The 27005-nt window shown below is 39.1% G+C and overlaps 1 protein-coding gene across 5 annotated transcripts; it reads left to right on the forward strand.

Annotated features, from left to right (window-relative positions):
• The first annotated feature begins 5957 nt into the window (after positions 1–5957).
• Positions 5958–26092, forward strand: LOC110196282 (uncharacterized). 5 transcript variants are annotated; one of them, XM_078149283.1, is made up of 5 exons: positions 5958–6105; positions 7069–7157; positions 20722–20848; positions 21590–21685; positions 23128–26092. In XM_078149283.1, the coding sequence occupies exons 2-5, from the start codon at positions 7125–7127 to the stop codon at positions 25581–25583; spliced, it is 2712 nt and encodes a 903-aa protein (XP_078005409.1). In that variant the 5' UTR covers positions 5958–6105; positions 7069–7124; the 3' UTR covers positions 25584–26092. The 5 variants fall into 5 exon arrangements, with proteins under 5 accessions (XP_078005409.1, XP_078005410.1, XP_078005408.1 ...); XM_078149284.1 differs by lacking the exon at positions 5958–6105 and adding an exon at positions 6249–6414; XM_078149282.1 differs by lacking the exon at positions 5958–6105 and adding an exon at positions 6249–6385.
• The last annotated feature ends 913 nt before the right edge of the window (positions 26093–27005 follow it).

Here is a 27005-nt window from a genome sequence, read left to right on the forward strand (position 1 = left end):
AGGAACTAAATTCAAATCCGGCCTCCCACCAAACACTTGACGCTAGCTGTGTGACCTTGGGGAAATCACTTAACCCCAATTGCTTTAAAAAAAAAAAGATGAGAATATTAATCTCAAACTGTATTTTGGGGCAGCTAGGTGGCGTAGTGGATAGAGCACCAGCCCTGGATTCAGGAGCACCTGAGTTCAAATCAGGCCTGAGACATACAACACTTACTAGCTGTGTGACCCTGGGCAAGCCACTTAACCCCATTGCCTAGCAAAAAAAAGAAAATTTAGACTCAAAATCTTATGAAATTAAAAAGAAAAATTATTTTGCCCAACTATATGTGAAATACATTAATCTACATGGAATATTTATAAAAACATAAAATACCAAAATTTACAGAATAAGAGACAGAAAATTTGAGCAGCCCAGTTCTGGAAGAAGTAATTTAACAAGGGATATGTATATTGTTAATGGGTTCAGAGTGGAGAGGTGAGGATGGATAATGCAGGACCAGATGTAATCAAAAGTAAATTACATCAAAAATTCAAAAATAATTAGTTATAAAAATATAGAAGTTGTCTGCAGAAATAGCAAAAGAAAGCATGTTACAGAATTCCATCTATGATGTAAACATGGGCTTGGCACACAGGACAAGTTAAAAGAAAAACAAAACCTTAGATTAATATTCCTAATCAACGTTGCTGCAAAAAATTTTTAAATAAATCTTAGCAAAAATGCCACCCAAAAGAATACAAGAATTATATGTTATTAGCAGGGTGGATTCATTCCATCATTGATGTCTTAGTTTAATATTAAGAAAACTAGGGCCCACTAAGTGGTACAGTGGATAGAGCACCGGCTCTGGACTCAGGAGGACCTGAGGTCAAATCCGGCCGCAGACACATAACACTTACTTGCTGTGTGACTCTGAGGAAGTCACTTGACTCCATTGCCTAGCCAAAAAAACCCCAACTATAAATTAACCATATTAATAACAACAAATGAAAACAATTTTTTGAGTAGATGCAGAATTTTTTAAAATAAATCTCTATAATCTCTAGAAAACATGAATAAATGTACCTTTCATTAATATGATTGAAAGTATTCCTTTTGGATGCACATATATCCAAAAGGTGTACTATGAATGACACATACTTCACACACATATCCAAAGACGAGTCAGCATTTTATGTAGTGGGTATAGATGAAATTCCTCTCCAACAAAATCAAAGGTGAATTTGCCTTGTTGCCTCTGGTATTTTACTTATCGCTAGATATGATGGCTGTAGAAGTAAGAAAAGAAAAAGAATGAGGAAACGAAGGTAAAGAAGAAACAAAATGATTGCTTTTTGCAGGGTAAGATAGTATATTTAAAGATCCTGGAGAGACAACTAAAATTTAATTGAAATAACTATTAATTTTAGCAATATTACACATATGCACAGAAAGCATGAACATTTCTATATCCCACCAGTAAAACTCAGGAAGAAGAGACAGAAAAAGAAATTACTTTAAAACTATAGAATATATAAAATACTTGAGATCTTACCTACGAAGATACACATAAGAACTTTATGAATAAAACAATGAACTGTTTAAAGAAATAAAGGCAAACCTAAATAATTGGAAAACTATTACTTGTTCATGGATAGGATGAGCTTTTCTTACCAAATGATAACACTATTTAAACTAATTTTCTTTTTCAGTGCCACACCACTCAAACTACCAAAGGGTTATTTTATAAAATGAAAGAAAATAATAAGAAAATTCTGATGGGGGAAGAACGGCCAAGAATTTCAGGGAAAATGAAGGGGGGAAAATGGGTACAAAGGAGACTGATCAGTGACAAATCTGAAACTATACTACAAAGCAGTATTTCTGAAAATAATTTGGTCCTGGTTTAAAAATAGATCATTCAGGAGAACATTAGGAGTACCACCAGCAGAGAGGAGACTATTAGACTAGAAGTGAGTGAGCAAAAAGACCCAAATTGGTGGGATAAAGATTCAATGTTTGATAAACACTGCTAGCAAAATTGTATGGCAATATGGAAGAAATGAGCTTTAGACCAAAAGCTCCCACCTTGTAAGCTCCGAATAGGTGTGTGACCTAGGTATAAAAGATCACATCATAAACACATTAGATCAACATGGAAAAATCACCTATAACATACACAGGAGAAACTCATGACCAAAAAAGAATCACAGAAGACAAATTGGATATGATATCAAAATTTTAGGTTAAGAACTTTTTTTTCATAACCTTTAAAATCATTCTAAGGCTCCTGTGCAACTTCATAGACCAAAAAAAAAGCTTTTTGAAAAATAATTTTTTACACCTAAATGAAAAATTACACTGCCTATATCTTGACACTACAGGATACAATGGAACACACCTGCAGCCGCCAAACATCCCTCAATTGCATTAGGAAACCACGAATCTTTCTTCCAGACAAATGAAGGTAAGTGAAGGAGTTTTATTTCCAAGAATCACTAAACGCAAGCAAAGGAATCATAGGTTTCTATTTTGGGGGGAATAAATCTTTTGTCTTAATAATTTATTTGTTTTTAGTTTTTTTTTTTCCATATGCTTTTGAGTTGAAATTTTTTCTCCCTTTTTCTCCGCACCCAAGATGGCGCACAATCTGACACAGGCTTTACATTTACATACCCATTAAACATATTTTCCTTTCTCCCCTTCACTAGTGTTTTGCTTTTGACCACCGCCTCCTTCAGTCCCTTCCCCCTTTTATTATCCCTTTCCGTTTTCTTCCCCTTTAGTCTTACTGCTGCTTCCCTCCCTTCTTTCCCCCCTCCCTTTTCTTTCCCCTTTTCCCTCCTACTGCCTGTAGGGCAAGTTAGATTTCTATACCTAACTGATTATATTATGCCCTTCTTGAGCCAAATCTGATGAGAGTAAGATTCAAACAATGCTCCCCCCCCTTTCCCTCTGCTGTAATAGGATTTTGTGTCTTTTCCTGTAATGTAATTTATCCTTGTCTGCCTCCTCCTTTCTCAGTACATTTTCTAAGATCAGATTGATCCACTTATTTGGATCCATTTAACCCACTTGATTAGATTTTTATTTATCATTACATCAAAGCCAACTAATATCCACCCTCTTTATGTATACTCCTTTAACAAGGTGTAATAACAATACAGTTCTCAAATACAAGTCTCATATTCCGTTGTAGGGGTTTAAACAGCCCCCCCCCCCATTAACAACATATTGTATCCTTCTGTCCCATTTACCTTTTTAAGTCCTTGAGCCCTGTACTTGAAGATCAAATTTTTTGTTGAGCTCTGGTGTTTTTATCAGGAAAGTCTGGAAGTCTCCTATTTCGTTGAATATCCACCTCCTCCCTTGAAAAATGATGCCCATTTGTGCCGGGTAATTGATTCTTGGCTGCATTCCAAGCTCCTTTGCCTTATGGAATATCATGTTCCACTCCCTGCAGTCTTTTAATGTAGAAGCTGCAAGGTCCTGTGTAATCCTGACTGTGGTTCCATGATATTTAAATTCTTTCTTTCTGGCTGCTTGCAGCACCTTCTCTTTCATCTGGTAATTTTGGAATTTTGCTATTATATTTCTTGGCGTTGTCAATTTGGGATCTCTTTCAGGTGGTGATCGGTGGATTCTTTCTATGGTTATTTTCCCTTCTGGTTCTAGGACTTCCAGGCAGTTTTCCTTTATGATTTCCTGAAAGATACTGTCCACGCTCTTTTTTTCATAATGATTTTCAGGTAGTCCAATAATTTTTAAATTGTCTCTCCTGAGTCGATTTTCCAGGTCGGTTGTTTTACTGATGAGGTATTTTACATTTTCATCAATTTTTTCATTTTTTTGTTTCTGTTTGACTGATTCTTGCTCTCTCATAGAGACATTAGTTTCCATTTGTCCAATTCTAGTTTTTAACAGATTGTTTTCTTCTGTTAGTTTTTGTACTTCCTTCTTCAACTGGCCAATTATATTTTTTAAGGACTTGTTTCCTTCAGCATACTCTTTGTTAGATTTTGTCCTTCCTTCTTCAATTGGCCAATTGTGTTTTTTAGGGACTTGTTTTCTTCAGTGTATTTTTTTTCCAACTGGCCAATTGTATTTTTGAAGGACTCTTTTACCTCTCTCATTTGACTATTAAAATCCTTCTTGAGCTCTTCTAAGAAGGCTTTTTGGGCTTCAGACCAGTTCATATTCCCTTTTGTTGTTGCAGATGTGGGTTTGTTGACAATGTTGTCCTCTTCAGAATTTCTGTCTTGATCTTCACTCTTCTCATAATATGAATCTATGGTACGTTTCTTTTTACTCATGGTGTTTCTTTATTCCCTGGCCTTTAAAGAGACTGAGCTCTCCTTTTGGGGCACAGAGGGTACTAACCCAAGCTTCTTGCATTGGGAGCCTAGGTCTTGGTCACTGGCTTTGCGTTCTGGGGCCTCTTATGCTGGGAATTGGAGGCTGTAGGTTTCTGGCAGCTACCTTGTGTTGGGCTGGAATCAGCAAGGCTGGAACTTTCAGGCAATTCTAGGTTGCCTGCTTTTCCTTTCTTTTAGCTTTCTTCTGCTCCTTGTAGATGGCTACTGCAGGATGTGTATCTGCCTGAGGCCCCCTGCAGTGTTGTCTCCCTAGTTTCTGCTAGTGCACTGGGAGATTCCTTTGCGGTGGATTGCTGAGACTCCTGGTGGTTTTCTGAGCTGGTTTCCACTGGTTCCCCCTGCCCTCACTGAGGCACTCGGAGGTCCAGGTGTTGGTGTTTGCCTGCTGTACCACCTGGGATACAGACATAATAGAAATCATGATTATCTCAATATATGCAGAAAAACATTTGATAAAAAACAAAACCCATTCCTATTAAAAACACTAAAAAGCATAGGAATAAATGGAGTGTTCCTTAAAATGATAGACAGCATCTATCAAAAACCATCAGGAAGCATTATATGTAATGGGGATAAATATTTTAACAGATTAACAGCCCCCCCCCTGCAATTTTTAGAAAAACCTGTTCTCTGACCTAAGGAAACAATAAAGTAATAAATACATGTTTATCCCTTAAGAGGTAAGAAAACTCTTGTATTTTATAATTTCTACTTGATAGTCAGGCATGAGAAAAGCATGTCAGAAGTGAGAAGACATTTTCAGTTATCCCCCTGCATCTTGTTAAAATTAAAAATCCATGGTAAAATTATGAGCTTATGATGTAAAATACATTTAACATGATACATTTTGTAAATCACACTACTTTTTGATGAATGATATCAGGAGGGTGATTTATCTTGACTTGAAAGTGAATTTGCTTTAAGGTGTTTCCCCAATCTGTTTATGTGAAGCAACACCCATTCAGCAATTAAAGGCTAGGTACGAATTGGGGCAAAAATGGCTTAGTTTGTCTCCTCAAAATAATCAGTCTAGGAGCAGGAGACCCTCAGAGTTTCTCTTTGCAGCGGATAGAATTCTGGGCATGCAATCAGTAAGTCCTGAGTTCAAATCCAAGTTCAGGCACTTGCTACCTGTATGACCCTGGGCAAGTCACTTCACCCTAGTTTCCACATCTATAAAATGGGGGCTATAACAATACTTGCTTCTGCGGGTTGTCATGAGGACCAGGTGAGACAGTCCTTGTAAAGGACTTAGCCGTGCCTGGAACACAGTGAGCTCCAAGTAAACGTCAGCTCTGAGTTTTATTGAGCCCATCTACCAGACGACTGGCATTCCCCAGGCCCAGCAAAACGCTCTCCACGTCTCCTGGTCACCCTCGGGTCAGTCTCCTTGGCAGAGGAAACAGACACGAAGCCAGCACGGCCTTCCCCTGCCCCGGGCCCACTCTTGTCCTGCTCCTCCTGGAAGCCCCAGGGGGCTGAGCAAGCGCTCCCGGCATCCTGCCCCGGCCCGTGGTTTCCCTTTTCAGAGCCGTAGCTTCCTGCGTGTTTGCGTCACTTCCTGCGGGAAGATGCTGGTGCCACAGGAAGCATTTCTTTAGAGCGGTGGCCTTTGTGACTAGCTGCCGCAGTGGGAGAGACTGCGGGCTGGACGACCCTCGGAGGAGCCCCAGGACGTCCTGAGGTCTGTGACCCCACGTCTGGTGACTCCCCGTGGGCTCTGGGGCTGTGAAGACCACGCACGAGGTAAAGGGAGGAGCGGAGGGGGTGGGGCTGCTGGAAGGAAGGGCGGGGCGGGGCAGCCAGGGAGGCAGGACCGCATTCCAGGACGGGGGAGGGCCGAGGCAGAGGCCTCCAGACTACGATTCCCAGAAGGCCGCGCTCGCCTCGGTCATTTTCCAAGCTCACGGGCAGGAGGATTAGATTTAGGTCTTACTCCGACACTTCCGCTTCCTTTTCTTTCCGCCTCTTCCACGCTTGGTGGTTCCCGCTTCCCCTTCTCTGTCCTGAGCTGAAGTGTGACCGGGTGAGCGGAGCCAGGCCCAGGCGGAGCCGGTGCGGGGATGCGGCGGGGTCGGAGCACCGGGGGCTGGCTGGAGGGCACCCGGAGAATGGGAGGAGCGTCCGATAGAGAGGGAAGGAAGCCCCCGACGGGCTCCCAGGGATCTGGGGGCGGCCCGTGCGGGGGGGGGCGGGGCGGGGGTTGTAGGCCGAGCAGGCGGAGGCGGAGCCTGGGGGCGGGGTCTAATACTCATTCAGTCTCCCCCGCATCCAGTGGCCCTAGTTAGGGCCTGCCCCTGTAGACCTCAGGCCTTGCCCTGTGCCCAGAGTCCCGGGGAACGTTCTCCTCGTGTGTGTGTGTCTAGCCCTCGGTGCGGAATTCCCGTGGCCTCTTCTTTTCCTCTCAGCATCCTTCTGCGTAGCGCTTCCTCCGGGAAGCCTTCTCTGATGCTTCCGTGGCCCGGTGCCCTCCACCTGCTAAAAGGGTCACCTGTCTATCCTCCAGTTTGTCTCTAAAAAGAGGCTGAACCCAAGACAGCGGCCTCCACCCCCCCCGGAAGAGGAATGACCGCTTACTTCTGGCCCCCTCCCACCTCTGTCCCCATCACTGATCTCCCCATGCTGAGTAGTGGGAATGTCTGGTCTAAGGAGGATACACCCCACCCCCAGCGTGACCCCTCACTCTCCTGCTTCTCCTTTCCTCCCCAGCTCCCCCTTCTGTGACCTCTGCTCCCCCCCAGGAGGACAGCCTGGAGGAAGAGGGAATGGCTCCTGCCCTGACAGCCAGGCCCGGGAAGGTGAGTGCCACTTGCTGCTTTTCTGAAATAGCGTTTCAGGCCAGAGACCTTGGGATAGGTGTCTTTGTCCTGTGCTATAGCACTAGAAATTGTGGACATCAAGGAATTCTATGTTTAAGGATAAAAGAGAACATATAGAGATCAATATATCGTATAGACACACAAAAAAAGACTTTACATTTACTTTGTGGTTTTTTTTTAATTTTAAGTTCCATATTCTTTCCCACCTTCTAATCCTTCCCCTACCCATTGAGAAGGCAAACAACAGGACACCCATTTTGCATGTAAAAGTAATGCAAAACATTTCCATATTGGCCTTGGTAAAAAAAAAAACGTGAAGCAAAATGGAAGTAAAAAAATATGCTTTAATTTGCACTCAAAGTTCATCAGTTTTCTAGTCATATTTTATAATTAGCCTTTTGGAATTTTCATGGATCATTTTAACATTACATATACTGTTTAAAAATATAGAGAAAGAAAGGCTCCTAACAAATTCCTTCTACAAACCAAGATGATGTTAGCTAAAGCAGAAAGAGAGGACAGCACTGTTTAATCAAAGTTATATATTATGAGATTGGACCTATATTAGGTGTTCATATTTGGTTCAAAATTAAGGAAACTCTTGACATAAGAGACTATATTAATAACATGAACAATAAGAAGAATATGGTCCTGCTAGTAGATGCTTCTGACAAGATAGAATGCATATTCCTCTTAAAAATATAAGGGATAGGAATAAAGGAAAAGTAAGGTTCTCTGAGTTTCTCGCTCACACTCATCAGATTGGGAGAATTGACAAAGTAAGAGGAGAAAATCAACACGGCCTGTGGGAGAAGAAGTACATTATTATCATTTGGATGGTGGTGGTTGTAAGTCCTCTGGGAGTAACATTTGGTCAAGCGGGTGATGCCAAGACTTGCACATGACTTGGGTTTAAGTCCATGGTCACCAGCCTCACTCTCTTCTGCTGAGATACCTGGGTCCTGTGGCAAGATAGAGATCAGGAAGACTGAAGATGGTCCAGGATGCTGTGAGAGACGTTGGACTTTGAAGCTAAGGTCTTTAGGAGTTCTCACTTTGACTGAGGCAAAGCCCTATTCAGTGTTTAAGGCTTGTTTAGAAATGTGGTGCGTGGAATGGTCCCTTTTATCTAATAAAAAGTAAATAAATAAAATCTGTCTGGGAGGGGAAGACCCTCAGGATTTCTGGCCAAAACAGAGACAATTAATATTCATATAGTAAATGAACTACTGGAGCCCAAACCATGACCACCAAGTGGTGCTTGAGCTGGGACCTATTGCTAGCCAATCCATTAGAGCCAATGAATTGAGTGTCAAGCTTGGTGTTTCAGAACAAAATCTCGTCAGTAAACCCCCGAAAGCGTGATAGTCCATGTGGAGAGAGGGAGACGTGGGAGTAAAGGGAGAGGAAGGAGCTTTGTTCCTCAGTGGAAGTGGCCAGTTGGGTCCCTGATGGGGCAGCTCAGAGCAGTCACAGGTTATTGTTTGTCCTTCATTCTGGAAGAGGACCATGTCATCAGGAGGATGATTCCGTGACTTGCAAATGAATTGGATTTAAGTGAGGATAGGCTGTACAAGGTCACCAGCCTCACTTTCTGCTCAGGAGCCATTTGAGTCCAGGGGCAAGATATACATTAGGAAGACTGGAGATGGCCCTTGCTGTTGATGGAGCTGCAACTTGGGCCAGCCATTCTTTATTTTTTTTCTTTCCCCAATTTATTTATTTTTAGTTTTCAACATTCTCTTCATAAGATTTTGAGTTCCAAATTTTCTTCTGATCCCTCCCCTCCCCCCACTACATGAAACCCTGCATTCTGATTCCCCCTTTACCCAATCTGTTCTCCCTTCCATTACCACCCCTCCTTTCTATTTTCCTCTTCCCCTTCTGTTTTCCTGTAGGGTAAGATAGATTTGTATACTCCTGTGTATCTTATTTCCCAGTTGCATGCAGAAACAATTTCTAACATTCATTTCTATTTTATAAAGTTAGAAAAAATAATAACAAGATTAGTTTGGAATAGCAAAAGGTCCAGAATATCAAGGGAACTAATGAAAAAGAAATTCAGGGGAAGGTAGCCTAGTCATTCCAGATTTTAAATTGTATTCTAAAGCAGCAGTCGTCAAAACTGCTTGGTACTGGCTAAGAAATAGAGTGGTGGATCAGTGGAATAGGTTAAGTATGCAAGACACAGTAGTCAGTGACTATGGTAATCTATTATTTGATGAACACTAAGACCCCAACTTCTGTGATAAGAATGCACTCCTTGACAAAAACTGCTGGGAAAACTGGAAAAGAGTATGGCAGAAACTAGGCATTGATCAAAATCTCATACCAAATAACCAAAATAAAGTCAAAATGGGTTCATGATTTGGATATAAAGGCAGATACTATAAGCAAACTGGGAGAGCAAGGAATAGTTTACTTATCAGATCTTTGGAGAGCAGAAGAATTCATGACCAAACAGGAGATACAGAATATTATGAAAAGCAAAATAGATAACTTTGATTACATTAAATTGAGAAGTTTTTGCAGAAACAAAGCCAATGCAACTAAGATTAGAAGGAAGGTAGAAAATTGGGAAAGAATTTTTATAACCAGTCTCTCTGATAAGAGCCTCATTTCTAAAATATATAGAGAATTAAGTCAAATTTATAAGAATACAAATAATTCTCCAGTTGATAAATGGTCAAAGGATATGAACAGGAACAAAGGATATGAAAACCGTCTGTAGTCATATAAAAAATGCTCTAAGTCAGTATTGATTAGAGAAATGAAAATTAAAACAACTATGAGGTACCAGATCATACCAAGATGAGAAAACAAGAAAGTGATAAATGTTGGAAAAGATGTGGGAAAATTGGAGCACTAATATATGGTTGGTGGAGTTGTGAAATGATCCAACCATTTTGGAGAGCAATTTGGAACTATGCCCCAAAGAGCTATAAAAATGTGCATACCCTTTGACCCAGCAATAGCACTTCTAGGGCTATATCCCAAAGAGATCATATAAATGGGAAAAGGACCCACATGTACAAAAATATTCATAGCAGCTCTTTTTGTGGTGGCAAAGAATTGGAAATTGAGAGGATGCCCATCAATTGGGGAATGGCTGAGCGAGTTGTGGTATAGGAATGTAATGAAATAGTATTGTGGTAGAAGAAATGATGAACAGGCTGACTTCAGAAAAACCTGGAAAGACTTGTATGATCTGATGCTGAGTGAAATGAGCAGAACCAAGATAGCGTTGTACACAATAAGAACCACGTTGTGCGATGACTAATACTGATAAACCTGATTGTGTTTCCACAATACTTGGATTGTTTCTTTCTGGCATCTGTATATTCTCCTTGACCTGGGAACTCTGGAATTTGGCTATTTTATTCTTGGGAGTTTTTCTTTTGAGATCTCTTTCAGTAGGTGTGGACAAGCCATTCTTGAAAGGAATTTGGAATGATGCTAAGAAAATTACTACACTGTCCACATATCCTTTGGCCCAGCAATAGTACTACTAGGTGCAAAAGAGTCAAAGAGGAAATGACTCATATGTACAAAAACATTGATAACGTCTCTTTTTGTGGTGCCAAAGAATTGGAAACTGAGGAGATTCCCCTCATTTGTGGAATGACTGAACATGTTATGGTATACAGAGGTTATAGAAAAATATTGTAATGTAAGAGAAATCACACAAGAAACTTTTTCAGAGAACCTGAGGAAGACTTTGTATGAATCACTGCAGAATGAAGTAGATAGAGCAGAACAAAAATGTATCCAATGACAGCATTGTAAAGACAAACCACTTTGAAAGATTTAAAACCTCTGATCAGCACAGTGACCAGCCATTTTTTTTTCTGAAGAGGATTCGTGATGAAATATGCTACCCAACTTCTGACATTTACGTGATTGAGTTTTATACTTGAAGTTCCAGTGAAGAATCTGAATTAGTTTCTTCCTTTAAGTATGGACAGATTCGACCTCTTTGCTTTCTAAGGGACTCTGAAAAGTATTCACCAACACCATAATTCAAAAGCATGCATTCTTTGGCGCTCAGCTTTCCTCTTATTTTGGACTTGGCCAATGTGGGAATTTGTTTTGCTTGCCTTTGAATTATTATTACAAGGATTTTGCCTACCTTTTTTTCCCCCTCCAACATGGAGGGGGAAGTGGGAGTGCTAGAAAATAGATTTTTGTTAAAGATGGCCCTCCTTCCTTAGAATAGAGGAGGAAGGATGAGAAGAATCCCTTTTAGTATGGTATTCCTCCCTCCTGGTACCCTGATAACATCATACTTTTTTGTTTAATTAGTAGAAATGGCGTAAGATTCAAGTTCTTGATTCATATCACTTTTTTGTGTAAATGCTGTGTTCAAATGAATTAAACTAGAGAGTGAAGAGGCAGCAAAGGACAAAGAAATGACTAGGTTGTGTGTCAGAAGGCTTACATTTGAGATTTAGATGTGATTTTTAATAGCCAATTGACTTGAAGCGTAACTAATCATGAGAATAAAAATGTGTTTAATTACCATTAATTGAGTATGAATAAAAAAAGAAACAGAGCAGTATAAAAATAGAGTAGTGGAGAGACAACAAAGCCTGAAAGAAAGTATTCTGGTGATAAAAGTTAGAAAAAGATTTAAAAAACCTAGCTTGGAGGCAAGATCAGAGAATAGTGAAGACCATGTTTTGGGGTTGATGGGGTGATGGTGACGACAAGGGACACCTGTGAGAAAGCTGAACAACTCAGATCTTCCTTGGCTTTTGTTTTCTCATTGAAGAACGATAAATTTGGAACTAGTAATGAGAGCCCAGAAATTGTCAGCCGGAAGTGGATACTGGAAGTAAAAGGAGACAGATGGGATCCAGCTGTTCTGATAGGAGTGTATAATGCGCTTCATTGCTTAGCCACTTTCATGTGTCTCTGAAAGATCTTGGAGAATGGGGCAAGCTGCCCCAGATTGGAAAAGGGGACATTAACAAGGTTCTGAAACGAGAGGGTAGATTCTGCGTAGCCTAGGCTAGTGACTTTGAATTCTGGCTCGTTCCTAGGATACGTGAGTAGTTGGCTGTTGTCTCTCATGTCATATAATTAATTCGAAAATTCTTAAGAGAGACTTTATGAGTGTCCTTGTATTTGTTTTCCTCACCAACATTGTTCTCCAAAGTGATCAATTGCCCTGTGTTAGCTTTCTGTTAAATAGTCTTTTTGGCAAGCATAAGTTTAGCATTCGAACAATATGGTTAGACCATGGTATTTGCATTCTCTATGGTAGGGCTTGAGTGCTTGACAGTTTAGTTCAAGAAAGGACCTCATTGTCTGTAACTTATCTTGCTAAGTGATCTTCAGAAACTTCTAAGACAGTTTAAATGGAAGCTATCCAGTTTTCTGGCATGGTGTAAGTATACTATCCAGGTTTCCCAGGCATACAGTGAGGTCAGCACATCAACTCTGTAGACCTTCAGACTGGTAGGCAATCTTCTCTTGTCTCCCATATTTTCCTTCAGAGCCTGTGAAACACTGAACTAGCTATGGCAATGCTTGCAGCAACCTTGTTATCAATGTGTATGTCCCTAGAAAGTATTCTGCTAAGGTAAATGAGGTTCTCCACAGCATTCAGAACTTTTCCATTTGCTGTAACTTATGGTTCCAAGTATAGATGGTGTGGGTCTGGCTGATAGAGCACCTGTGTTTTCTTGGTGTTAATTGTTAGGCCAAAATTTTCACAAGCAGCAGAGAATTGATCCATACTTTATTATATCTCAGCTTCAGAGGCTGCATTGAGTGCAGAAACATCTACAAACAAAATGTCAAACCAGCAAAACGACTTCCAGTTGAAGAATTTACCATTGGTGTGATAGCTGACCTTGATGCCATCTTTGTCCTCATTGAAGGTTGTTTGACAACGTGGCTGAAAGCATCATGCCAAAAAGAATGAAAAGAAGCACACAGCCTTGTTTCACTCCATTGGTGACTGGGAAAGCATGAGAGCATCATCCTTTATCCGTAATCTGGGCAAGCATCCCATCATGAAATTGATGTATGATACTGATTAACTTCTGTGGGCAACAAAATTCTGACAATTTTCCATAAGCCCTGACAACTGAGACCATCAAAGGCCTTTGTCAGATGTACAGCTGTATACAGATCTGTGTTCTGGTCTGAGCACTTCTCATGTAGCTGTCAGGCAGCAGACACTATACTGAATGTTCCTTGGCCCTTTCTGAAACCACACTGGCTCTCAGGTAAATGACCATCTTCTAAGTAAAGGATTAGCCTATTAAGGAGGACCCTGGCAGAGTCTTGCCAGCAATGACTAAGAACGAGGACCCCCTCCCCCATCATTGTCACAGAACAGTCTTGTTTTCCTTGACCTTTATAGAGAGAAACAGTGGAGGCATCCTTGAGCTTCTGGGGGATAACCTTCTCTTGCCATATACCCCAGAAAGTTTCAGTCAGCTTTGGGATGAGAACTGGACTGCTGCCTTATAAACCTCAGCTGGAATAGAATTAGCACCAGGTGTTTTGCCGGGTGAAAGGAGCCTAATGGCATTCAAAACCTCTTCTTCAGTTGGAACTTCAGCAAGGGAGGAATTGACTTCACACCAAGGTAAATTGTGAATCCCTTCAGCATTGATTCATGATGGTCTATTGAGAACACTGTGGAAGTGTTCAACCCATCTCTCTAGCATCATGTCCTTATCACCAGTCAATGTGGCTCCATCAGCACTGAGTACTTGAGATGTACCATAGGTCTTAGCCCATAAATAGCCTTCAGGGCATTATAAAAGCACTTTGGATTGTCACTATCAGCATAAAACTGAATTTCATCTGCCTTCCTACTGAGCCAAGAATCTTGCCTCTCTCTAAGCTTTGCTTGTGCGTTACTTCTGATGCTGTTTAGATGCTGCCTTCTTAGAAATGATATTATTTCAAATTAGATGTTATCCTGTTGCTAAACCCAGTAGAGTTTTTTTTCCTTTAGTAGCTTCTGAATTTCCCCATCATTTTTGTGAAAGCAGTGTTGATGTTTGTTAGTGTTCTGACCCAAATGAATAAATGCAGTGCTGTGTACCAGATCTCTGGAGGCTGCCCACCCTTTTCTGTTCTACTTTTTTTTTAATAAAAAATTTTATTAATTTATTTTGATTTATCAGCAATCACTTCCATGTGCTTTTGAGTTGAACATTTTTCTCTCCCTTCCTCCTGCCGACCCTCCCCAAGACGGTGCACAATCTGATATAGTCTATACATTTACATACCCATCAAATATATTTTCACATTAGTGAAGTTGCAAGTAAAAATTAAAACCAATAGGAGGAACCATCAGAAAGATGAAACAAAACTCAACAGAAGGTAAAAATAAGTGATAGTGATTCAACTTCCATAGTTCTTTCTTTGGATGTGGACAGCATCATCCATCCCAAGGCCTCTGCAAATGTCTTAGATCCTTGTAATGCTGAGAAGGGTTCAGTTTAACAATCTTAGTCATTGCATAACATGGCTGTTATTGTGTACAAAGTCTTCTTGTTTCTGCTTACTTCACTCAGCATCAGACCATATAAGTCTTCCCAGGTTTTCTGAAGTCAGCGTGTTCATCATTTCTTATAGCGCAATAGTATTCCGTTACATTCATATACCACAACTTGCTCAGCCATTCCCCAATTGATGAGCATCCTCTCAATTTCCAATTCTTTGCCACCAGAAAAAGAGCTGCTATGAATATTTTTGTACATATGGGTCCTTTTCCTATTTGTTTGATCTCTTTGGGATATAGCCGTAGAAGTGCTATTGCTGGATCAAAAGGTATGCACATTTTTGTAGCCCTTTGGGCATAGTTCCAAATTGTTCTCCAAAATGGTTGGATCATTTCACAACTCCACCAACAATGTATTAGTGTTCCAATTTTCCCACATCTTCTCCATTCTGTTCCACTTTTGCCAACTATGTGTGGACTCAACTTTCCCTCCAAGTTAGCAAGAAACTGTTCTTGCTCAGAGAACTGCTCTAATCTGTTGACATTGATTCTCCAGGTAGTCATTTTGCCTTGGGGCTGAAGCTTTTTTGAATGTGAATGTTTAATCTGGAGAAGATAAGTCTGTAATCAGTCCAGCACTCTCCATCACACATTGCCTTCATCACTCTCATATCCTGTCTGTCTCTTCTCCTTACAAACGCATGGTGTATTAAAAGCCAATATTTGCTGTGAGGGTGCATCCAGGAAGTTTTATTGTGTTTAGGTGAATGGAAGACAGTGTCGTTGACAAAAAGGCCATGAGATACACAAGTCTTCAGTAGTATGTGACCACTACTGTTGCTATTTCTAACTCCATCCCTCCCAAGGACTCCCTGCCATGCCTTGTAGTCTGAGTCTACTAGCATTAAAGTCACCCGGAATTAGAAGCTTGCCTTTTGGCACATTGATGATAAGGTCTCCAGGTCTTCAAAACATTGATCTTTAACCTCATCAGGGTTCATCATGGTGGGAGCATGGGCACTGAGGATAGTGTCATGGCATTGTCCTGCATGTGGCAGTTGTATTGTCATGAGTTTGCTGTTCACTCCTTTTGGTAGGCATACAAGCTTGTTGACTAGATTAGTTTTGATTGCAAAACCTACATCAGCTCCAGGGCATTCCCCTTCACTGTGGCCATTCCAGGAAAAAACATGTGTCCAGCCCCTACTTCAGCAAGCTGGCCTTCATTTGTCAGCCTTGTTTGACTGAGAGCTACTCTTTGGATGTGATACCTGCTGAGTTCACTTTCAATAAGAGCTGTTTATCTTTCAGGTGTGCTGGATTTTGTGTTGTCTATAAGTGTGTGCACATTCCATGTACTGATGGTGAGTAGAATCACCTTTGCAAAAGTTTTTGTTCATGTTTTTGTGTTTCAAGTGCAGGGTGGGATCCCTACTTACTGCTGTAATCAGGGCAGAGTTGGATAAGCAGACAAGTTTGGGGCACCTTTTCTGGCTGCTTGCTCTCACCAGGAGATGAGCAGTGCCATCCTTAAAAGGCTGCTCAGACACCCAGGGGGCTGCCACTTCCCTTCTAGTATATCCTTTCATAAAGGATAGCCTCTTTTTATATATTCATTTAATAGGTGAATGCTTTTGTTAATGCAAATAATCATTCCGTTTCGGATTAGTTGAGTCTTTTTTGTTTTAAATGAGCATTTTGTGTGTTTGGTTTGGTAAATCAAGGTACCTGTGTAGTTAAAGTAATGAGACATTTTTGGCATTTTCTTATCATTTGGTAGATTGTTTTGAGACTTCATATACAGATTCATAATCAAAACTACTACAATAACTTCATGCACATTGGATCCCCAAACAAAGCCATTCAGCTGCTTTTAATAGCAATATGCCACCCAATTATGAAGAAAAGGACTTTTCCTCCTAAGTCCTGAAGTTTTAGACTTCCGTTAATGCCTCACGTAGGCCAGAGATGTACCTTACATTGATCCTTCCTAGGTCCCATCTTGTTAGATTCAGCCCTTTCTTTTAACTTCTTAAAGTCTTTTTGGATCCTTATTCTTTCATCCAATGTAGATGAAAGGGTTGAATCACTAGCTCACCAGGAAGTGACGTCACCAGCCTAGAGTATGAAGAATCTGTTCTTTACCTTTGTGAAGAATTTTCCAAATGTTTGTTGCTTAAAACAACCACTGGCCAAAGAATGGCCCTTTTTAAAAAACCATCTGTGTAAGAATGCTTTTCAAGGGAGACTTAATGTACACGGCAATTGAATCACTTATGATTCTTTCTCCAATCAAGTCCCCAGGCCCTGAGCTACCTGGCTCTTTTAGTATGTGGGTAACCTAGAAGAGACATAATGTCAGGCTACTACCCTGCTGACAAACAGCATGGCAAACAGAAGACCTCTTGTGGCTGGAGAGCAAGCTGTACTGAAAAGGCACATAGGGCATTGTAAGAAAGACTGAATCATCAGTGTAAGGTATGAGGTAGAGAGCAATTAGAAAAGTTTCTTTTATTTTTTCTGAAGGCTTTCTGCTATTTCACCAGAGTCTTTTTTGGAAAAAGATTTTTTCCTTCACCCTCTAAATTTAATCCTTCTATCAAAGAAGTAGTTGCACAAAAATACCGGTGACAGTGGCTTTATCTGAGAGTTCATAGAACATTTTCCTCTAGTGGTCTCCATTTTCTCTGATATCAGAAGTGCTAATTTAAAAAAAAATTATTTCTTAATTTATGGAATAAAAAAGCATTTCCATAACACAATATATAATAATGATGATTGTACATGAAACTGCAACTCCACTATGGAGAAGTTGCTATTGCTTTCATATATACAATAAAATTATTGTGTAAATTTCTTTTTTTCTTCCCATCCCCCTTCCATCCTTAGAGATGGCTACCATTTGACACAAATAAGTGTGTGTGTACATATGTGTGTATGTATGTGTCTTGTATATGTGTATATGTAAAATTATTCTATACATACCTCAGTTTATCAGTTTTGGAATGCAGATAGCATCTTTCTTCATATATTCTTTATAGTTAATTTGTGTATTTGTAATAGATAAAATAATTTATTCACTCAAAGTCATTCTTTAAACAGTATTGCTGTTACTATATACAATGTTTTCTTGATTCTACTCTTTTATTTGGTCTTCATTATTTCATGCAAGTCCATGCTTTTCTGAGATCATATGGCTCATCATTTCTTATAGCACAGTAGTCTTTCATCGCAATCATATACCACAACTTGTTCAGCCATTCCCCAATCAATGGGCATCCCTGAAATTTCCTGTTCTTTCCCACCAGAAATAAAGCTGCTATAAACATTTTAGAACATATAAGTTCTTTTCCTTTTTCCCTAATCATCTTTGGAGATAGACCATGTAGTGGCATTGCTGGTTCAAAGGGTGTAGGTGGTTTAATAACTCTTTGGGCATAATTCCAGATTGGTCTCAAATGACTGGATCATTTTACAATGCCACCAACAATGAATTAGTGTCCCAGTTTTTTCACATCCCCTCCAACATTTGTTACTTTCCCCTTCTGTTGTTTTAGCCAATCTGTTAAGTGTAAAATGATATCTCAGGGTTGTTTTAGTTGATATTTCTCTAAACAGTAGTGATTTAGAGCATTTTTTATATGAATATAAATTTTTTTGACTTCTTCATTAGAAAACAGACCATTCATAGCCTTTGACCATTTATCAATTGGGGAATGATTCATATTCTTATAGATTTGACAAAGTTCTATATGTATTTTAGATATGAGACCTTTACGTAGTAAACTGTCTATAAAAATTTCCCTCCAATTTTCTGCTTTGCTTCTAATCTTGGCTATGTTTGTTTTATTTATACAGAACCTTTTTAATTTTATGTAATTGAAATTATCCATTTTATACCTGACTTTGCTATCTCTTGTTTATTTATAAATTGTTCACCTACCCATTAGTCTGATAAATAATATGTTCAACTTTTTTTTTTCCGTTTATTATATTTTTGTGTGTTCTGTTGCGTCTGCTTGTTTTACACTGTGTCAGTACATATCTTCTAATGCATCTCAGAATTCCTCATATTTGTCATTTTTAAGTATATAAATGACAGTGTGATTCATATGCTGTTTTTTTTCTAGCTATTCTTTACTGGTGAGAGTTCAGTTTGTTGGCCGGTCTTTGCTGCCTGAAAGAGTACTCTTATGAATGTTTTTGTGTAAAAACTCAGTTGTGGCCTTGGTCTGCTTATACAGAAAAGGAATGGCAACATGGTACAGTGAGAATAGCCTTGGATTTGAAGCGAGGAGGACCTGGGCTCAAAGTGTAGATCTCCTATTTGCTCTCCTTTTGACCTTAAACAAGTCACTTTCTCTCTCTGGGCCTCACTTCTCTAATGTGTAAAATGAGCAAATTGGACTCCAAAGTCTCTTCTAGCTCTTATGGTTCCAGGAGCATTGAACACAATGGTGTTCATTTCAGAGCAGCACACTTTAAGAAGCACAGCGAGGGAATGAAAAGAGGAAGGTAACTGCCTTAATTGTGAAGAGATCAGGCTGATTGATCATAGGAACTGGGCTTGTTGAGATTGGAAGAGAAGACTTAGGACCACATGATAGCTATCTTCAGCTGTTCCATTTTTATTGTTTATTTCAGTAAGTAGAAAAGGAATTAGCCATATTACTGCTTCAGCTTAGAGGGAAGAAGTAGGAGTCATGAGTGCACATTGTATAAAGAAAGAACCACAAAGTAAACCACACGTTTAAAATTGGTGTTATTGGAGCCTTCTAAAAGGGTAAGCGTTTATTAAGCACCTACAAAGTGCCAGACACTGTGCTAAGTGAAGAGGATGGAAAGGATGGTAATAATGGCTCCTGCCTCGAGGAGCTTACAAACTAATCAGAGAGAATTCTTTTCTAAAAATTTTTATTCATTTAATTTATGTAGCAAAGCAAGTATTTCCAAAGCATAGTATGATTTTTTTAAAAATAAAAGATGAATAAACATGAAACTGCCAATCAATTATGGAAAACTTGCTATTCCTTTTAAATATATAATAAAATTATCATGTACATTTCTTTTCTTTCTCTTCTCTTCCACCCCCAGCCCTATAGATGGCTACTATTTGAAGAGTGTGTGTGTGTTTACATGTAAAGTTATTTTAAACATACTTCTGTTTATCAATTCTTTCTGGTTGAAGAATGCTTAAATGCCTGCTATATACCAGATGTTGTACCGGGATACAAATAAATAAATGAAACAATCGCTTTTGGCAAGGGAAAGATGAAATGACTGAGGAAATAAAGGATCATTCTTTTGAGCATATCAATTTTATATTAAACAAGGCCTGACAATTGCAGAACAAACTTCATGAACTTAAGGCTGGATCCAGAATATAGGGCGAGATATACTTTTATACATTAAAAACAATCAAAGAAGAACAATTAATTAAAAGCAAATAATACAATATTAGGTAATCTGCTTTCTAATTAAAAGAAAGAATAGGGACTTACCGAGTTAAGGGGTAAGGGGCAACAGGTTCAGTTACCTGAATTCAGAAAAAGAGGTGTCCCACTCCCTCCAAGTGTATGTAAACAATAACTAATTGATTGTTCACTATGGGGCCGATTTTCAGATAAGACATAGAGGTGGCTTCAGATGTAGAATGGTGAGAACTCCTTCCTTACATCAGTCTTTTTGGATCTGACTGGGTTTCTGGTCAGCATAACCTAGGTCCTTAGTTAAGCGTCTCTAAACAGCAGGTAGAGGTGTTCTGGTTTCCCAGCCATGCAGGGCTGGGTCTAAACAATGCAATAAAGTTTTGTCCCCATTCCCACAATTGAATAAATTCTTCTCTCATGACAGAAACTGGACTAAACTATAATTGAACAGAAAAAGAACTGAGCTACCTCCAGAATTGGGTTACAAAATGGAGTCATTGTGGTTGACTCAATTGCCTCAATTCCCTGTTCTACTTGCTGTCCTAAAACCCTCAGTTCCCTCAGCTTACTGGCAAGTAGTTTACATTTGAACTTCATAACAGTTAGAGTTATAGCTAGGTAAACACAAATGTTCTTGTTATTTCAGGAATCAGTGACATTCAAGGATGTGGCTGTGGAATTCACTCCAGAGGAGTGGGTACAGTTGAACCCATCTCAGAAAAAGTTATACAGGGATGTGATGCTGGAGAACTATAGGAACTTGGTGTCTTTGGGTAAGAATAGCTACTGCTTTGGAGTCTTGATAAATACCGTGACAGCTTTCAAGATTTTAACAGTTACTCTTTGGTGTACAAGAGGAAAATATTCCTAATCCTTTTGTAGCCAAGAGACATGTTATCTGTTTCCAGGAAAAAATGTCTTTGCTTAGTATTACTGGAAATTGATTTCTTGAATTGTTGTTATTCTTGAGAATGTGTCTTCCCCTCTCTGTTGCTTCAAATCCAAGAATTTCTTTTTAATCCCAAGGTAGATTTTGTCACACAAAATGTTCTACTCTCTTAGCAGGGAGTGAGTCAAATGAACAATTTTTTCCTAAGTCCTACTCAGTAATCCATTCTACCATAAAAAGAATATCCTTTGGTGGTCCTTTGTATTATTGTTGAGATAGTGGAAGATAGCACACCTAATTTTTGCCCAAACAGAGCTTAAACTAGTTTTAAATTCTTTTATTAAGTTTTATGGGAGCTTTTTAAAAAAATGTAATTTCTCCTTCCCCTGACACCTACAAAAAAAAATTCAGTTTCTCTCTCTGCCCAGCCCATTGAGCCCCACATGTTTGAAGAACAACAATCTCAGACAAAATCAGCTAACATAATGTCCTTAGTGGTATAAGATACATACAGCACCCGTATTCCTCCACCTTTCTAATAAGAGTTGGGAATAGTATTTCATCTATCTCTTCTATGATGGAACTGTGAAATGACTCCGTAGCACTTTTTCATTTTCAATAACAGGATTTGCAGTTTGCAAACCAGATGTGATCTACCAGTTGGAAAGAAAAGAAGCATCTTGGAAGCCAGAGGCAGATGTTACAGGAAGCAGCTGTCCAGGTGACTACATAAAAACCAAGCAGATGGGTCATTGCAAACTAGTGATCTCTTGGTCATTTTAGGTCAAAGCTCTTGTAAAATGTTGAACGAAGTGGCCTATCAAAGTTTTTCAGGTGTCTTGAGAGGAGCTGAGACTTAGACTTCATTTTTTAACCTCAAGAAGTTATTTGTTTATGTATCTCTTTACTGAAGAGATACTCCACTCTCAAAAGAAAGTTGTTGCCTTAGTACAAGGCAGTTATTTCTCTTCTGTTCATTGAAGGTTATCTTCTCTTAAGCAGGCATTCTCCTGCCTCACTTGCATGAATTCATTCTCCCTTTTAAAATAAGTACGTTCCTAAAGATAGTAAATAATGTTCTCTTTTTCCTTAGTTCTCTGCTGATATTTTCTTTTGTTTTTAAGATTGTGTGGCTTTGCTGCTGTTCCTTTTTAAAATATTTAATCCTAACCTAATTCCCCTTTCTTCAGTCTGTCATATGTCATCCTGTTTTTCTTTATGCTTTGAAATTATGTTTCTAAAGGCACATTTATATGTTCATATGACAGGACTTATGTAGCCATAACCCCATCATTGGACCCATAGTTGTTCAGTATTTTGCTATTTCACAAAAAGCTGTTGTAGAAATGTTACTGAGAGTGCTTTGTTTACTTTCAGTAACATATTGAGGATGCATTGAGGACTGGGTCAAAGTATGGGAACAGTTTTGTAACTGTAGCTGAAATTGCTGTTCCTTTTCTGAAAAATGGTACCAGTTGATTAAGTAGCAATTTCAACGTAATTCTAAAATTTATCATTTTAAAGTATTTTTGCTAATCTGAAGGCTATTTATTGCTGCCTCCAAATTGTTTTTGTTTTTCTTTGACTACCAGAGTTTAAATAATGTTTCAGGTGATTATTAATAATTTCTCTTGTCAACAACACCTGTATATCTTACTCTTACAGATTTCAGTCAATTCCTTAAAAAGTAGATATGTTGGATTTTTAGAGAAAATTTATGGCAATGGTTGTCACATTTTCCTCCTCATATTTCTTTTTTATTCTGTTTACTTCATATGTTTTTCTTTTCCTCACTCTAAAGTGAATTCTGTATTTTTTTTCTATTCAGTCTTTTCTCTTCCTATTTTCACCTCAGATGATAAGGATACATTTAGAAGTTCTCATAGTCATTTGTTTTTTTCTGAATAGTTTTATTCCACTTAAGTGTTAGCCAATTAAAGTACAATGAGGGTTCATTCCCTGGTAATTTCAACCTCAGTCACATCATTTACATGTATTACATTTGAGTCATCATACTTTTAAATGAGATAAATTGGTTCTTAGTGAAGACTAGTGAGACTAGCCTTCTCAAATGAGAAGGCAAGAGAATAGCTCTTTGAGCAACTAAGAGCCTTGGGAAAGAGTGAAAAAGGGAGGGTTAATCACCTTTATTCTTCCTTTCAGGGAACAGAGAATTTACCAGAGATAAACCTCTTGAATGTAATGAATATTGGAAGGCCCTCAAGAGCCAGGAGCATCTTGCTGTGCATCAGAGAATTCATACTGGAGAGAAACTTTATGACTGTAGTGAATGTATAGAAGCCTTTAGGAGCAAGAAGCAACTTGCTGTGCATCGGAGAATTCATACTGGAGAGAAACCTTATGAATGTAGTGAATGTGGGAAGGCCTGCAGGGATAAGACACAACTTACTGTGCATCAGAGAATTCATACTGGAGAGAAACCTTATAAATGTAGTGAATGTGAAAAGGCCTTCATAAGGAAGACACAACTTACAGTGCATCAGAGAATTCATACTGGAGAGAACCCTTATGAATGTAGTGAATGTGGGAAGGCCTGCAGGGATAAGACACAACTTACAGTGCATCAGAGAATTCATACTGGAGAGAAACCTTATGAATGTGGTGAATGTGGTAAGGCCTTCAGAGATAAGACACAACTTACTGTACATCAGAGAATTCATTCTGGAGAGAAACCTTATAAATGTAGTGAATGTGAAAAGGCCTTCTTGAGAAAGCCAGAGCTTATCGTGCATCAGAGAATTCATACTGGAGAGAAGCCTTATGAATGTAATAAATGTGGAAAGGCCTTCAGGAGGAAGTCACATCTTACTGATCATCAGAGAATTCATACTGGAGATATGTGTTATGAATATAAGGAGTGTGGGGAGGGTTTCCTCTGCGACTCAGATCTTACTCTACATCAAAACATTCATACTGGAGAGAAACCTTATGAATGTAGTGAATGTGGAAAAACCTTCAGATATAATATACAACTTACAGTACATCACAGAATTCATACTGGAGAGAAACCTTATAAATGTAGTGAATGTGGAAAGGCCTTTAGATACAAGACACAACTTACAGTGCATCACAGAATTCATACTGGAGAGAAACCATATGAATGTAGTGAATGTGGAAAGACCTTCAGGGATAAGACACAACGTCGAGTGCATCACAGAATTCATACTGGAGAGAAGCCTTATGAATGTAGTAAATGTGGAAAGGCCTTCAGAAGAAAGTCACATCTTACTGATCATCAGAGAATTCATGCTGGAGATATGTGTTATGAATATAAGGAATGTGAGAAGGGTTTCCTTTACAACTCAGGTCTTTCTCTACATCAAAAAATTCATACTGGAGAGAAACCTTATGAATGTACTGAATGTGGAAAGGCCTTCAGATATAAGATACAACTTACAGTGCATCAGAGAATTCATACTGGAGAGAAACCTTATGAATGTAGTGGATGTGGAAAGGCATTCAGGAGGAAGACACAACTTACAGTGCATCACAGAATTCATACTGGAGAGAAACCTTTTGAATGTAGTGAATGTGGAAAGACCTTCAGGCATAAGACACAACTTACAGTGCATCAGAGAATTCATACTGGAGAGAAACCTTATGAATGTAGTAAATGTGGAAAGGCGTTCAGGGATAAGACACAACTTACAGCGCATCAGAGAATTCATACTGGAGAGAAACCTTATGAATGTAGTGAATGTGGAAAGGCTTTCAGGAGGAAGTCATATCTTACTGATCATCAGAGAATTCATACTGGAGATATGTGTTTTGAATATAATGAGTCTGCGAAAGGTTTCCTCTACAACTCAGATCTTCCTCTTCATCAAAAAATTCATACTGTAGAGAAACCTTATGAATGTAGTGAATGTAGAAAGACCTTCAGATACAAGACACAACTTACAGCGCATCACAGAATTCATACTGGAGAGAAACCTTATGAATGTAATGAATGTGGAAAGGCCTTCAGGAAGAAGTCCCTTCTTACTAACCATCAAAGAATTCATACTGGAGAGAAAACTTATGAATGTAGTATATGTGGGAAGGCCTGCAGCGACAAGACAGAACTTACAATGCATCATAGAATTCATACTGGAGAGAAACCTTATGAATGTAGTGAATGTGGAAAGGCCTTTAGAAGGAAAACACAACTTACAGTGCATCACAGAATTCATACTGGAGAGAAACCTTATGAATGTAGTGAATGTGGAAAGGCTTGCAGAGATAAGACACAACTTACAGTGCATCACAGAATTCATACTGGAGAGAAACCTTATGAATGTAATGAATGTGGAAAGGCATTCAGGAGGAAGACACAACTTACAGTACATCACAGAATTCATACTGGAGAGAAACCTTATGAATGTAGTGAATGTGGAAAGGCCTTCAGATATAAGACAGAACTTACAGTGCATCATAGAATTCATACTGGAGAGAAACCATATGAATGTCATGAATGTGGAAAGGCCTTCAGGAGGAAGGGATATCTTACTGTACATCAGAGAATTCATGCTGGAGACATCCTTAATAAATTTAAGGAGTGTGGGAAAGCTTTTCCCTACAACTCAGATCTTATTGAACATCCAAAAAAATCATACTGAAGAGAAACTTTATGAATGTCATGAGTGTAAGAAGGCCTTCAAAGTGAGTATACAACTTACTCAACATCAAACAATTCATTTAGGAAAGAAATCTTAAGAGTAATGCATGGAAGATGGCCTTTAGATAGAGGATACTACTTTATGTCCACCAGTGATTCATCCTGGTGTGATTCCTCGTGAATCTTAAGCATGCGAAGGCCATCCGTTGCAATACGGATCTTATTAGACATCAAAAATTCAGGTGGGAGAAAAACCTTATGTATGTAGTGAATATTGGAAGGCCTTCCGGAGAGAAGCCACATGTTACTGTATATCAGAGAATTCATACTGGAGAAATTGTTTATGCATATGAGTAGTATGGGGAGGCCTTCCATCACAAATCAGATCTTTTTCACCTTCAAATAATTCATAGCTTCTGAGTGTAATGTACAAAGGAAGGCCTTCCACCTGAATATAGATTTTATTCAACATCAGCGCATTCATACTGGAGAGAGACCTTATGAATGCAATGAATATGGGAAGACCTTCAGCCTGAAGACACAACTTCCTCCACATCAAAGAATTAATTCTGGAGAGAAATCTTTTGAGTTTGGGGTGGCCTTTAGACTAAGTACACTAGTTTTTGTCCATCAGAGAATTGATACTAGAGTGATTATTCATGATTGTAAGGAGTGTGAAAAGATCCCCCAGCTGACTAGACTGTGATTCTGAGTCCTGAGATGCAGGTCAGAGATTCCTTATTTAGGCACCATGGGAGAAGAAGATATCTTTTCCCTCTGCAGAGGCCTCTAAAGAACCAAAAATTTAGTGTTATCCTTCCATGGACCTTCAGGGAGGGAGAGGTTATGCTGGCTGAGGCACATTGAATGGTGGTATTGGGAGATCCTTAGTATTGACTTTGATCCCTGGGCATATGGCATGCAAGACACCTCTTGACCATGAGATGATCTTGAACCTAATGTGTGATGAATACTTGTTGTCTATGCCTGAGGAATAATATAATCTGAGCTGTGTTCCTGAATTTGCTAGTGCTGCTTCTGCTCCTGTTTATTCGGGTAGCCATTGTGGACCATAGAGATTTGGAATCATCTTAATTAAAAGAAAACATCCCAAGGGCCTGTGGCAGATGTTGATGGAATGAGATTTCTGCCCAGTGCTCTGAATGTCAAAGGGAAGAAGTTCATTGAAGTGCAGGTAAACAGCAGGATTAAGTATGACCTTTTGGTACCCAAATGCCTTGGCATCTAATTAGTGATACACATGAAAAGATGAGTAAGTTTCCCATGATAGTTAAGGAATAGAAACAGTTTTCAATGAAGAAATCAAAGTGATCAATAATAATGAAAGAGTGCTCTAAAGCACTATTGATTAGAAAAATGTAAATGAAAACAACTTTAAAATAACATGTCACACTACCTCAGA

Source organism: Phascolarctos cinereus, unplaced genomic scaffold (assembly GCF_003287225.1).
Source record: "Phascolarctos cinereus isolate Bilbo 61053 unplaced genomic scaffold, phaCin_HiC Scaffold_2;HRSCAF=192, whole genome shotgun sequence".
In the NCBI taxonomy this organism is placed as follows: domain Eukaryota; kingdom Metazoa; phylum Chordata; class Mammalia; order Diprotodontia; family Phascolarctidae; genus Phascolarctos; species Phascolarctos cinereus.

Bases quoted from the DNA above. Each gene is read 5' to 3' on its own strand.
- LOC110196282 (XM_078149283.1), top strand. From the start codon at position 7,125: ATGGCTCCTGCCCTGACAGCCAGGCCCGGGAAG. The intron at 20,849-21,589 runs GTAAGAATAGCT...TTTCAATAACAG, and splicing joins TAGGAACTTGGTGTCTTTGG to GATTTGCAGTTTGCAAACCA. The intron at 21,686-23,127 runs GTGACTACATAA...TCTTCCTTTCAG, and splicing joins TACAGGAAGCAGCTGTCCAG to GGAACAGAGAATTTACCAGA.